The following is a 13985-nucleotide window of genomic DNA, read 5'->3' as shown; positions in this document are numbered from 1 at the left end:
CCACTTTCCGCAGCCCCAGGGTGCTGGTCCCCAGGGTCCTCTGCTTTTTACACGCCCCCCAGGGTGGTGGTCCCCAGGGTCCTCTGCTTTTTACACGCCCCCCAGGGTGATGGTCCCCAGGGTCGCTTCCTTTTGAACATTTCTGGGGTGCCGGTCCCCGGCATACACACACACCACCTTTTGCACGCTCCCCGGGGAGCAGCCGCTTTTGTACCCCGTAGGGTGGTAGTCCCCGAGGCCCCCAGGGGTGCAGGTCCCCGTTCCCGCCCCACTCGTGGGCGGCCCGTGGCAGTGGCACGTCCCTGGTCCACTCCCAGTCCCGTCCCCATCCTGCGAGCTCAGCCCCGGGGCGGTGCCAGCCCGGGGCGGAGGCGGAACCAAAACCAAATACCGTTGCCCACCGATTGTTCCACCTGCGTATGTGTATGTGTGTCCCAAGTTTGCGTCTGTGTGTTTCCCTCCCTGTGTGCCCCACAGCCCCTCCACGATGTCGCGGCCACTGTCGGACCAGGAGCGGCGGAAGCAGATAAGCATCCGTGGGATCGTGGGGGCCGAGAGCGTGGCCGAGCTGAAGCGGGGCTTCAACCGGCACCTCCACTTCACCCTGGTCAAGGACCGCAACGTGGCCACCCCCCGGGACTACTACTTCGCCTTGGCCCACACCGTGAGGGACCACTTGGTGGGGCGTTGGATCCGTACCCAGCAGTACTACTACGAAAAGGACCCCAAGGTGATGCTTGGAGGGGACACCCTTTTTGGGGGGTTGGGGGGTTGGAGGGTGGTGGGAACTCCTCCAAAGCGCTCTCATTGTGGGTCCTAGTTTGTGACTGGAGTTGGAGGGGTTTAGGAACCTCTCCAAAATATTTCCAAAGCTTTCCCAGGGTGAGCCCTGACTTACAGCTGGGGTCGGAAGGTGGTGGGAACCCCTGCAAAAGCTTTCATAAGCTTTCCAACACCCCTCTGCACTTTCTGAAGGTGGGCCCTGGCTTTTGACTGGGGTTGGAGGGTGGTGGGAACCCCTCCAAAGTTTTCTGGAGTCCTGGCTTATGGCTGGGGTTGGAGATGAGGAATTCATTTGGCCATTGTAACCACTTGGGTGCAAACCCTCCTGTGGGGAAAACAGGGGTTGTCTTTTCCCAGATTTACTGATGTTCCCCCTAACTTTGCTGAGTGTCTGGAGTGGACTTTACCAAGAGAGGCCACTGTCCTTTGCTTTGCCAAAGCAAACAGCGAGGTGCAGGGCATGGGAACAGCGTTTGCTGTCCCGCGGCACTGGCGTGGGCGCGGTCCTGCCCGAAGCAGCTGCCAAACCTTCTAGGGCTGAATTATTTGAAAGGGCTTTAAAATGAGCCACCAGCAGCTCTGGTTTCAAACAAGCTCAAGCCTAATCTGCACCCAGGGTAGAGGAGCTGGTTTGTGCAGGAGTTTCTCTGCTGCTGTTGCTGCTGGTCTGTGTTGGAGGATTAAGCATTAATCCCCTCCTGACACCTGGACAAGCCCTGTCCGCTCCAATTTCCTCCTGGAGACTTTGGGATGATGCCAACCCCAATCGCTCAACCCTGCTTCCATGTTGTGTAGGGGTGAGGAGGAGGATGCACTTCACCCAGGGTTTGAATCTGGGTACCTCCTATATAGCAGAGCTGTGCACCATCCACCTAGATCTGCTGGAACCAAACCAGTAAACCCAACTGATCCTGCGTGCACGTCCCCTGCCCGACCCCACGCAGCTCTTGGGGAAACTTGTGGAGTCAGCAACTCCCTCCAGCCTAAATCCTTCCTTAAAACCTGCTGGTGCTGACACCAGGAGGTGGCTTACACAACCCTCCATGTTACTGGCCACCCACTGTCTCCCCAAGAAGGGAGGTGAGAGCAGTTTGGTCCTGAGAGACCAAACCACCCCAGAGATGGAAAAGGAAGCCCATGTCCCTGCATCTCACTTGGTTCTCTGGTGGCTTGGCAGCTCAGAAGTGATGTTAGGAAACATCTCCTCTTTAAAGTTGAACTTTGTACCACCAGTGCACTCATGGAGACCGTGCAAGAGCTGTCCCTGCTTTTGGACAGGGCTTGTTCAAACAAAACTGCCTCAGTGTTACCCTCTTCCCAGCTTGGGAAACAGCAGCACCAGGAGAACAGGGCTAGAGCTGCAGGGCATGGCCACCTCAGGGTAACCTGAGGAGTTCCAGCCTTCACATTCCCACTGGAAACCACTCCTCTGTTGACCACCAAGGTTTTTCCCTCTTTCATTGAGATAACACCTGACAGCAGCTTCTGGGGTCTGGGGTGCCTCCTCCAGCTCCAGGGAAGGTGACCTGGGGATGGTTTTCTCTTCCAGAGGATCTACTACCTTTCCCTGGAGTTTTACATGGGGCGGACACTTCAGAACACCATGATCAACCTGGGGCTGCAGAATGCCTGTGATGAAGCCATCTACCAGGTGAGCATCCCAGGGAGGTGCTGACAACCCAGACTGGGAGGGTGCCATGCACTCCAGCTCCTGGGGGTGTCCATGTTTTACCATCCTGGCTGCAAACTGCTGCTTGAGCTACAGGTGTGGATGGATGGTGCTCCAGAACCTGCCCTCCAAAAACCTGGGGCCACAGCCAGACTTCACTGCCTGGCTAGGGCTGGCCAGCCTGGTGGGTTCATGCCGAGGACTGGTGGAATGATAGGGTCAAGCCCATGAACTGCAGGAAAGGTCATTGTTGTAACACTAATCAGTGGCAGAGGGGAATAAAACCTTGACCTAACTCAGTTCCAGCTGCATGTGGCACTCCATTTGTTGAAGGTTTTTCAGGTGGTTCCTTTTCACCCTGCCTGTGTTTGCACCCCTCATGACCAGTACCATCGTAGGTGGTTGCACAACAGCTGGAACAGCTCTTGGGCAAACAAGTTCAAAGGAGAGGAAGTTCTTTTTTTATCTGTTGACCTTACAATGAGGATGACAGCTCAGTTCAGAGTGAGGGTGGAAGGGGAAGAGCCTGGGATGCTGAGTGGTGGGACCCTGAAGAAGCAGAAGGTGCGAGGTCATTTGGAAACTAGACCCCACCTGCAGTGTTGGGTCTTGGTCTGGAGTCCTTAGCTCAGGAGAGATAGGGAGTGGTTGGAGTGGGCCAGAGGAAGCCACAACAATGATGGAAGGGCTGGAAATCTTCTCCTGTGAGGCCAGGCTGAGAGAGTTGGGGTTGTTCAGCCTGCAGAAGAGAAGGCTCCAGGGACACCTTCTGGTGGCCTTTAAGCATTGAAAGGGGCTGGTCAGAAAGCTGGGGACAGACTTTTGAGCAGGGTCTGCTGTGACAGGAGAAGGGGTAATGGGGTTAAACTAGAAGAGAGAGATTCAGACTAGAGAGAAAAAAGAAATTTTTTGACACTGAGGGTGGCAAGACCTTGGCTCTGGTTGCCCAGAGAGGTGGCAGATGCCCCATCCCTGGAACCATTCCAGATCAGGTTGTTTGGGGCTCTTGAGCAACCTGTTCTAGTTGCAGATGGCCCTGCTGATTGCAGGGGGTTGGACCAGATGACCTTTAAAGATCCCTTTCCACCCAAACCGTTCTGTGATTCTCTTTGCAGTGGTGGCAGGTGAGGCTCTGAGGGACATCTTCCTCACTGCACATGGTGCTCCTCATGGACACATATCCCAAACATTTCTAAACTAAAGTGTCTGGTACAACCTAAATCACTTCTGTAGGCATTCAGGGGTGCTGCTGAAGCTCAGAGCTGTGTGGACCAGTGCCATGAACATCAGCACAGCTGCAAGTGGCACTGGTGCTCCTGTATCTGTGACTGACCAGTTAGGGAGGAGGTGCAAGGTCCAGCCCTCTTTCACAGGTAGCCATGGACCTGGGGTTGTCCCTGCATACTGCTACCATGGGACATCAAAGAGACCTCAGACCGAGAGGCTTCCATGGGAAAAGGTGGCTCAGGCCTGGCAGGACACCATTGTAGTTCCTGCTGAGCTGCTCGAGGAGCTTTGCATAGGCAAAAACTCTTCCTCCCACAGCATCCTGGGCTGGAAAATTAATTTCCTTGTAGAAGTGGTGAAGTTGCTTCTCAACATCTCCAGGATGATACCTGGAGCCAGGGTGATGGGCACCTGGGTGCCTGCACCTGGTTGATGAGAGTGCTGGTGCAGCAAGAGCATAGTGCCTTTACCTGTAGGGCTGCAGCTGTGGGGTTGGGTGTGGAGACAAAGCCCTGAGAGACCAGCCCAAAATGTGTGGGACCAGGAGAGCAGCACCCTGATTGTGGCTGGGTGCCCTCCACCCCAAGTTGCTTTTCCATGGCATGGTCAAGGGCATTTGTGTCCCTTCTAAAGGGTGATAGAGTGACTTTAAACACCAGAGCTGGTCCCTGCCACCCCACTGAGGGAGAGTGGAGCTCTTCTGGAAATCAGCTGCAGCAATGGGTCTTGAAGGGTTGGTGCCTTTCCACCCCTCCTGGAGCCCACCTGCAAAAGGGGACAGCAGTGGTGGGCACAGGGCAGCACACAGGGGTACATGTCAGCAGTGCCTTCTCTCCATGGGCCTGGGCACTTGGAGTGCCTCCAGCCCATCATCACCTTCTCATCTGTAGCTTGGGCTGGACATGGAAGAGCTGGAGGAGATTGAGGAGGATGCTGGTCTTGGCAATGGTGGCCTTGGAAGGCTGGCTGGTGAGTAAGCCCCCAGAATGGTCCCATTTGGGTGGTGGAACACAGCCCCAAGGGCTTTGTATCTCTGAGGAGGATACCTAGACCCAGGGGGGTGTTTTTGCTCCAGCTTTTCAGCATAGAGCAAGAGGTGCTGGGTGGATGGTGTGGTGGTGGTAGATGGTGGCCCTGGCTTTTGTCCCTGTGTGGTGGCTACTGTCGTCTCTCCATGTGGAGAAGGACCTGCTGTCTCCTGGCTCCCTGGGGAAGTGCAGCTCCCTTTCTCCTCTCTCCCTGGCAGCCTGCTTCCTTGACTCGATGGCCACGCTGGGGCTGGCTGCCTATGGCTACGGCATCCGCTATGAGTACGGCATCTTCAACCAGAAGATCCGGGATGGATGGCAGGTATGGAGAGAGGCACGTGGCCCTCGCCTGCTCTCGGCACAGCCCCAGGTCCCTTGGATCAGGCTGAGATCAGGGTGTACCAACACTTGCCCTAAGCTTGGAGGCTGCTGGAGATAATGAGGTGTTTAGAACTTGCCAGATTTCTCCAACAAGTTGAACTTCTTCAACCAGTGGTGGCACTTAATATCCCTTCCTGCAGCAGGGAAGCTCATCCTTCATTCCCAGCTGGCTCCAGTGGGCAAGGCTGGAGATCAGTCCAGTGTCACAGTTCCTATTCAAGCCAGTTAGTGGCCCAGCTAATTAGCAAAAAAGCCACAAGTCATCAGTGTGATGACCTTTCTTCCAGAGCTGGATTTGTGCAGGGGCCTGCCTGCATAGTGGGGACCATAGCTCTACCAGGAGACCTTCACCGTATCCCCACCATATCCCTTTTCTGAGGCTACCACCTCTCCAGTGTTCCCACAGGTAGCTGTATCTATCCTATGTGCTGTGCTTCCCAGCAGCATCTCACAGGGGCTAGTGGTTTACTCTCCTTGAGAGTGTTCTGGCTGCCCTCATCCCCACCTCAGAGCCAGCACCACCATGAAAGCTGCTCTGTGGTCAGGATAGAAGAGAAGCCATGTCTCTGCTTCTCATGGGATGGGGATGGTTTGGCTGAGGTGGTACAAGGATGATGTGGGAAGGTATGAAGAGGCCAGATCCAGCTCTCCAGTTTGGCTCTGCTGCTTGATGCCTGGATTCAACCATCAGAGGGTGGAAAAGGCTTTAGACTAGAATGTAAAGGGGCCTACAAGAAAGCTGTGGATTTTCAAGCAGGGCCTGTTGTGACAGGACAAGGGGTGATAAGGTTAAATTAAAAGAGAAGATCTGGACTAGAAAGAAGGAAGAGATCTTTTTTTCATGCTGAGACTAGTGAGACACTGCCCCAGGTTTCCCAGAGAATAGTGGATGGGGCAGATGCTCCATCCCTGGTTGTTTGGGGCTCTTGAGCAACCTGCTGTAGTTGCAGATGTCCCTGCTGACTGTAGGGGGATTGGACTAGATGACCTTTGAAAGTCCCTTCCCACCCAAACCATTCTGTGGTTCTATGAAATCCATGGCCAGGTGGTGCCCTTCTGTCACAAACAGCTGGAGCCTCCATGTGGCCTCTATCACCACTCTTGCTTCCTCTGGCAGGTGGAAGAAGCTGATGACTGGCTGCGGCATGGCAACCCTTGGGAGAAAGCCCGCCCCGAGTACATGCTGCCCGTGCACTTCTATGGCCGGGTAGAGCACACTGCCACTGGTGCCAAGTGGGTTGACACCCAGGTATGCACCTTCCAGGGCTAGCATGCTGGCGAGCTCCCCTTGGTGTCCCATCACCTAGTGCTGGACCTGACCTGTGGTGTCCCTGGGCCAGGTATGGTGAAGGTACCAAGGATGTCCACACACGAAGCTAGATACAGCCCTGAGCTCGCTCCTGTGGGAGGGTCTGTGGGGTGGCCAGGGGGGATATGGTGGGACACCAGCTGGGGTCACAGCCCAGCTGTGTCTGCCCTGCCTGTGTGCTAGGTGGTGCTGGCACTGCCCTATGATACCCCTGTGCCCGGGTACATGAACAACACTGTCAACACCATGCGCCTCTGGTCAGCTCGGGCACCCAACGACTTCAACCTGCGGGACTGTGAGTGGCCACTGGAGGGGTGCTGGGGGGGATGGGTTGCAGAGAAGGTCCCACACCCACCTTATCCCTGTGCTCTTCCCCAGTCAATGTCGGAGACTACATCCAGGCTGTGCTGGACAGGAACCTGGCAGAGAACATCTCCCGTGTCCTCTACCCCAATGACAATGTAAGTTGGGATGGAGGGATGGCTCTCTTTGGGGCATGGCTACAGATTGTGGACACCAAGACATTGCACAGATGGTTTTGTTGGGTTTCAAGACACCTGTAGTGCTTGGGCTGGGATTTACATCTCTTTATCAGTGCTGCCCAGGGCTGCAGAAGAGACAAGGATGTTCCTGGGCAAACTAAAAGAGGGAGACATAGACTAGAGAGCAGGAAGAAGTTCTTGATGCTGAGGGTGGTGAACAGTGTCCCAGGTTGCCCAGAGCTATGGTAGGTGTTCCATCCCTGGTGCCATTCTGGGTCAGGTTATTTGGGGCTCTGAGCAACCTGCTCTAGTTCCAGATGTCCTTGCTGACCTTGAAAGGTCCCTTCTGGCCCAAACCATCCTGTGAATCTGTGAAATCCAGCTAGAGGGGAGGGAGTGAGGATGAGCATGTCCTGCTGTAGAAGTGTCCCTCAAGTCTCAAAACAGAACCCGAAGGCAAACCTCTGGATACTGCTGGCATTTCTCTGCCCATCACTGGCAGTCCAGAACCAGAGACTGGGCCTCAAACTGCTCTTTGCACTCCAACCCTCTTGCTGAGGGTGTTCTAGTAGTCATGGAGGTGTTGGGTAGAAGGTTGGACTTGATGATCTTGGAGGTCTTTTTGAACCTTAACAATTCTCTGATTCCTTTCTGTGTGATGGGACGTATCAGCCCTTCCCTGGGTGCAAAAAAGTTGTGGAGCAGGAGAAGGTGGCGGAGAGCAGCTTTCTTTGCCTGCAACCTGTTTTGGACAGGCCCTGATGGTTTGTTTTTTCTCTCCCTTTAATCCTGCCTCCCCCCTGGTGAGAAGAGCTGGTGGCACCACAGCTCCAGCTCCTCTATCACAGACCAGTGGGTTGATGGTTTGTGTTGTTTGAACAGTGACTGTAATTTTTGCTCGCACAGCCCCTTTTGTGGACGAAATTTTCAGTCCAGAGCACTGGGGACACCAGCTTTCCACCATGCCTGGGGAGGGCTTCAAACCTGTTTCTACCAGCACATCTCCTAGCTTCAAAGGTTCATAGAATGGTTTGGGTTAAAAGGGACCTTCAAGATCATCTAGTTCTAACCCCCCTGCCATGGGCAGGGACACCTTGCACTCGACCAGGTTGCTCAAGGCCTCATCCAACCTGGCCTTGAACACCTCCAGGGAGGGGGCATCCATGAACTCCCTGGGCAACCTGTTCCACTGTCTCACCACCCTCAGTTTTGTATCTCAAAACCCCTGTGCTGAAACTAGACATGGATGAGATACCAGGGTTTGAGCTGCTTCTTAAACTGGTTCTGGGGGAAGAACTGGAGGCTCTTATCATCCCATGCCACGGATGTGTGCCACTATGGGTGCCCACATGGCAGGGAACTGCCTGGGCAGTGTGGTGCAGCCCTGAAGTGTGCTGCTGTTGTGCTCACAGTTCTTTGAGGGGAAGGAGCTGCGGCTGAAGCAGGAGTACTTTGTGGTGGCTGCCACCCTCCAGGACATCATTCGTCGCTTCAAAGCATCCAAATTTGGGAGCACAGACAGCGTCCGAACCGTGTTTGATTCCTTCCCAGACCAGGTAGGAACCAGGGTTTCTCTGGCACGTTCTTGGAGCTCATTTTAATGCCTCCCAGAGTCATACCCAAGGCTGGAGTGGTTTTGTGGACCCTCCTGTGCCCAGCTGACTTAGGCAGTGGGATTCTCTCACATCCTCCATGTGTCCCAAGTGCCACTCGCGTTCTTTTTGCAGGTTGCCATCCAGCTGAATGACACACACCCTGCCATGGCCATCCCTGAGCTGATGAGGATTTTTGTGGATATTGAGAAGCTGCCATGGAACAAGGTAGGGAGAGCCCTTGGGTCCTCCCAACATGCACCCATGCTCCCACCTACTTGTGGCTGAGAAGCTGGGGAACCAGTTTTGTGGCTCCTGGTAGCTCAGAGTGATGTGGAGCACTCAGGTTGGGTTTAACCACCATGGACATTGAGGAGCTGGCTCAGTTGTGCTGCTGGCCACAGTGACTGCATGTAGGTGATGGCACCCACCGGAGGCTACTTTCAGCATTGGCTCTTGTCCTGGCAGGCCTGGGACATCACCAAGCAGACTTTTGCCTACACCAACCACACGGTCCTCCCTGAAGCCCTGGAGCGCTGGCCAGTAGACCTGGTGGAGAAGCTGCTCCCCAGACACCTGCAGATCATCTATGAGATTAACCAGAGACACCTGGATGTAAGTGCTCAGAAGCCCTCTCTGGAGAGAGGCATGGGAATGCTGCACATTGTGGTGTGGGAATGCTGCACATTGTGGTGTGGGAATGCACAAACTGATGTTGGGTGGCTCTGGCTTCTCTTTTGGGAGGTTGGTGCATGGAAGAGCCCTTCCCACCAGTCTGTTGCCATCCCACAGTTAGTGGCTATTTTTGAAGGCTTCGCCCATTTCTCTAGGGACTTGCCTGGTGGCATTTCTTTGCTACCTAAAATCATACTGGAGAAGGATGAGGTTGAGGGTGTAAAGAAGATGGTAGTTTGGCCTCTTGGTCTGGTAGCACCAGGCTTTTGATGGAAGGGCATCACTGGCCAGGCATGTGCCCACAAGCCTCTCTTCATGGGTGCCTGGGAGTCCTCCTGTCCAGAGACATCCATGCTGGGTAAGGGGACCTCCTTTAGAGGAGGCTCTAGAGCAAAACCCAGTACTCTGGCTGGTGTCAGATGCAATGGGGACATTGCCTCCTCCTCAGAAGCCATGGGGTGGGACATCCCTAAACATCAGCAGCACCACTCAGCACCTCTCCATCCCCCCCGGGCAGCACATCGCCTCTCTGTTCCCTAACGACGTGGAGCGGCTGCGGAGGATGTCGCTGATCGAGGAGGGCGGCACCAAGAGGATCAACATGGCTCACCTCTGCATCGTCGGCTCCCACGCCGTCAACGGCGTCGCCAAGATCCACTCCGAAATCGTCAAGACCCAAGTGTAAGCCGGGAGAGGCAGGGGGTGGCGGCGGCGGATCGCCCTTGGGAAAGGGTGGTGGTACCAAGCGGGTGAGCCTGGAGCTGTGCCCTCCTCGCCCTCGCAGCTTTGAGGACTTTGCGGCATTGGAGCCAGAGAAGTTTCAGAACAAGACCAATGGCATCACCCCGCGGCGCTGGCTCCTGCTCTGCAACCCGGGGCTGGCGGAGCTCATCGCTGAGGTAATGGTGGAAGGGGAGCATGCTGGCCCCTCGCCCCAGGGACACCACTCCAACCTCTTCCACATGGGCAAATTGTTTGCATCTTGCCTGAGTTCAGTGAGGGTGAGAATAACTCCTTGTACCGGTGAGGGGTTGGCCTGCTGCTGGAAACAGCTCTGCAGAGAAGGACTTGGGAGTGCTGGTGGGCAACAAGTTCATCATGAGCCAGCAATGTGCTCTTGTGGCCAAGAAGGCCAAAGGTCTCCTGGAGTGCATTAAGGAGAGTGTAGCTAGCAGGTCAAAGGAGGTTCTCTTCCCCTGCTACTCTGCCCTAGTGAGGCCGCAGTGGGAGTACTGTGTCCAGTTCTGGGTTCCCCAGTTATAGAGAGACAGGAAACTACTGGAGAGAGTCCAGTGGAGGCTACAGAGAAGCACTAGAGGCTGAAGTAGGTGATCTCCAGAGGTCCTTCCAACCCCCACCAGTCTGTGCTCCTATGATACTGTGAGTGCTCTGTTCTATTTCCCAAACACCTCTGGCTCTGCTGGGTGGGAGCAGCGTTGCCTGGTGAAGGTGGTTGCCTTCCCATCCCAAGGTCAGCATGTGCCTGTGCTCCTCCTGCAGAAAATTGGGGAGGACTACGTGCGGGACCTGAGCCAGCTGACAAAGCTGCATGAGTTTGTGGATGATGACCTCTTCATCCGGGAGGTTGCCAAAGTGAAGCAGGTGAGGTGTGGATGGGAAGCACAGGGAAGGGGACCACAGGCTGGGGGCTGACATTCTCCATGCCCTAACTCAGGAGAACAAGGTGAAGTTTGCTCTGTACCTGGAGAAGGAGTACAAGGTGAAGATCAACCCTTCCTCCATGTTTGACGTGCATGTGAAGAGGATCCACGAGTACAAGCGGCAGCTGATGAACTGCCTGCACATCATCACCATGTACAACCGTAAGCCACCACACACCCCCAGGGGACAGCCTGCCCTGGGGGTGCACCAGCATCTCCACCTCCTGGGCTGTAGCTAAAGCAGGTGACACCACACTGCCCTCTTCTCCAGGCATCAGGAGGGATCCTGCAAAGCTGTTTGTGCCCAGGACAGTGATCATTGGGGGCAAGGTAAGTTGGGTCATAGAATCATAGAATGGTTTGGGTTGGAAGTGACATAGAGGATCATCTACTCCCAACCCACCTGCCATGGGCAGGGACATTTTCCATTAGACCAGGTTGCTCAAGATCCCATCCAAGTTGGCATTGAACACTTCCAGGCAGGAGGCATCTACACCCACCCTGGGCAACTTGTTCCAGTGTCTCCCCACCCTCACTGTAAAGAATTTATTTCTAATATCCAGTCTAAATCTTTCCTCTTCCAGTTCAAAGCCTTTCCCCCTTGCCCTATCACTACAAGCCCTCACAAGAAGTCCCTCCCCAGCTTTCTTATGGGCCCCTTCAGGTACTGGGTCAGGAGTTTAAAGTATTTTGGAGGATATCTTTGAAAATGCCCAATGGGATTTAGGTGCAGATGTCCATGAAGCTCTCCAGGAAGTGCTGGAGTAGCATTTGCTAGCTTCAAGGCAATCAAGGCACCAAGTTCTTGGTGGGGCTTGCACAGCCATGTGCTGCCTGTAATCATGGAAGCCCCAAACAACTTTGTGGCACAACAGGTAGGTTGGATGGGGTGGTAATGGCAGATGAGTGGGTACTTGCCTGGGCACTTGGGAACTGGACATTCCTCACCTGCTTCTGGTACCAGCCCCCAGGGCTCACCCATGGCTTTTCTCCTAGGCAGCCCCAGGCTATCACATGGCCAAAATGATCATCAAGCTCATTAATGCTGTGGCTCACGTGGTGAACAATGACCCTACTGTGGGGAGCAAGCTGAAGGTCATCTTCCTGGAGAACTACAGGGTCTCACTGGCAGAGAAAGGTAGCCCACATGGGGAACACAGTGGGGAGAGGATGTGTACCCCACAGGCGTCCACTATGAATCCATCATTACCAGAGAGCAGATCTAACATCCTTTGGCATGATACAAACCTAAGGCTGGTTACTGTGAAGCCCTCGTGTCTGTGTTTTGTTGGCAGTGATCCCTGCTACTGACCTGTCGGAGCAGATCTCCACCGCAGGCACCGAGGCGTCGGGTACAGGCAACATGAAGTTCATGCTGAACGGGGCCCTGACCATCGGCACCATGGATGGAGCCAACGTGGAGATGGCCGAAGAGGCTGGAGAAGAAAACCTGTTCATCTTCGGCATGAGGGTGGAGGATGTCATAGAGCTGGACAGGGAAGGGTGAGGGATGGGGATGCTGTGGGGCTGCCACCATGTTCAGGTGGAGCTCCACCATCTCATGTCAACCCTTCCTTGCCAGGTACAATGCCCAGGAGTACTACGACCAGCTCCCCGAGCTGAAACAGGCCGTTGACCAGATTGCAAGTGGTTTCTTCTCCCCAGAGGAACCTGATCTCTTCAAAGATGTGGTCAACATGCTCTTCCACCACGACCGGTGAGGCCTGGCATGCCATCCATCCCCTGACCCGAGTCTCTTTATCAAACTCATGGTACCCTTGCACCAACTATCTGCCCTCTGGCCTTCAAGGTTGCATTTTCTGGCCTTGATGTTATGTATATGATGCTCCATGGGTACAAAGGCTCTACCACATGGGGACACCTCACACTGGCCCCATTAAATCATGGGGTAGATCAAGGTCAAGACATGTTTAGGTGTGTAACCCTCACCAAATAGTTTTAGGTATCTCAAGGGCTTTCGTGGCTAGAGCACTAAGCAGACAAGGGCTGTGGGTGTTTGCACTGGTGAGGTGTTTCTCCAGTGAGCTTAACACGGGGTATCTCCCCCTGGAGCACTCATCCAGCCTGTGCTTCAGCACCCACAGGCTTACAGGGCTCTGTAAACAGGGCCTGGGGAGTACGAGTTTGTTAAGGCATTTGTGTTGGAGGAAGCTCTAAATGTGGCACATGTATCCCTGTCTTATGCAACCACCCCACCACCCTGTGTAGATAGGCTTCTGCCTACTCCTTTCTACTGTTCCTGATTCCTCTTTTCTTTGCTGCTAAAGGTTTAAAGTGTTTGCAGACTATGAGGCTTACGTCAAGTGTCAGGAGAAGGTCAGCAAGCTCTACCTGGTGAGTGCCAGCCTGGGGACAAGGCAGAGGAGCTGTGATAATGTAGCTATAGAATCATAGAATGGTAGTGGTTGGAAAATACCTCTAAAATCATCAAGTCCAACCATCAACCTAACACTACCATGGCCATTAAACCACGTCCTGATGCTGGTGGTGACGATTACATCGCTCTGGAGAAAGGGGGCTGCTGGGGCTGTGCACACAGATGGGTTCCTACCGCAGTGGTTCCTGACTGCGGTTGAAAGCCATTCGCTGTGCCAACGTGACACCCATGAGCACAAGCCTCCCTCCTCACCATCCCACTGCTCTCCTTGCAGAACTCCAAGGAGTGGACCAAGATGGTCATCAGGAACATTGCTGCAGCTGGCAAGTTCTCCAGTGACCGCACCATCAAGGAGTATGCCCGGGATATCTGGCACGTGGAACCTTCTGACCTGAAGATCCCACCCCCCAACGAGCCCCGGGACTCGGCCGAGGACAAGACCCTCAATGGCACAGCGGCGTAGGGACACGGAGCTGCCAGCGGGTGGGACACCAGCCTGTGTGCTGTGACACGGTGCCTGCTGTCTGCTCTCTGGCTGGCTGCTGCTGGTTTCCCTACAGATAGGGAAGGGGAAGAGGGGGAATTGTATAGCCGGAGCTAACCCTCCTTGGCCTGCTGCTGCTTGCCTAGGTGCTAACAATAAAAGTGCCATTGGAGCCCAGGGGGCTGAAGCCTGAACTGTGGGCTTGCACCGATGCTACGGGAGAAAGTGGGTGAGCTGCTGGGACTTGGTGCAGGACAGGGTGGCTGGCACAGCTGGCTGAGCTCTTGCAGGTGCAG

General features: G+C 54.7%; 1 protein-coding gene across 1 annotated transcript; it reads left to right on the top strand.

Moving 5' to 3' along the window:
• Positions 1–426: 426 nt before the first annotated feature.
• On the top strand, positions 427–13985 carry PYGL (glycogen phosphorylase L). Its single transcript, XM_054161644.1, has 20 exons — positions 427–730; positions 2333–2434; positions 4570–4648; positions 4926–5029; positions 6206–6337; positions 6581–6692; positions 6776–6858; positions 8292–8435; positions 8607–8699; positions 8940–9086; positions 9664–9827; positions 9931–10045; positions 10647–10748; positions 10822–10969; positions 11079–11137; positions 11804–11945; positions 12103–12310; positions 12390–12524; positions 13096–13162; positions 13480–13985. Exons 1-20 carry the CDS (start codon positions 488–490, stop codon positions 13666–13668), a joined length of 2568 nt encoding a protein of 855 aa, XP_054017619.1. The 5' UTR covers positions 427–487; the 3' UTR covers positions 13669–13985.

Source organism: Dryobates pubescens, chromosome 5 (genome assembly GCF_014839835.1).
Source record: "Dryobates pubescens isolate bDryPub1 chromosome 5, bDryPub1.pri, whole genome shotgun sequence".
NCBI classification, from domain to species: Eukaryota; Metazoa; Chordata; class Aves; order Piciformes; family Picidae; genus Dryobates; species Dryobates pubescens.
The sequence above is the reverse complement of the archived record's forward strand: the minus strand, read 5'-3'. Positions and strand labels throughout refer to the sequence as shown.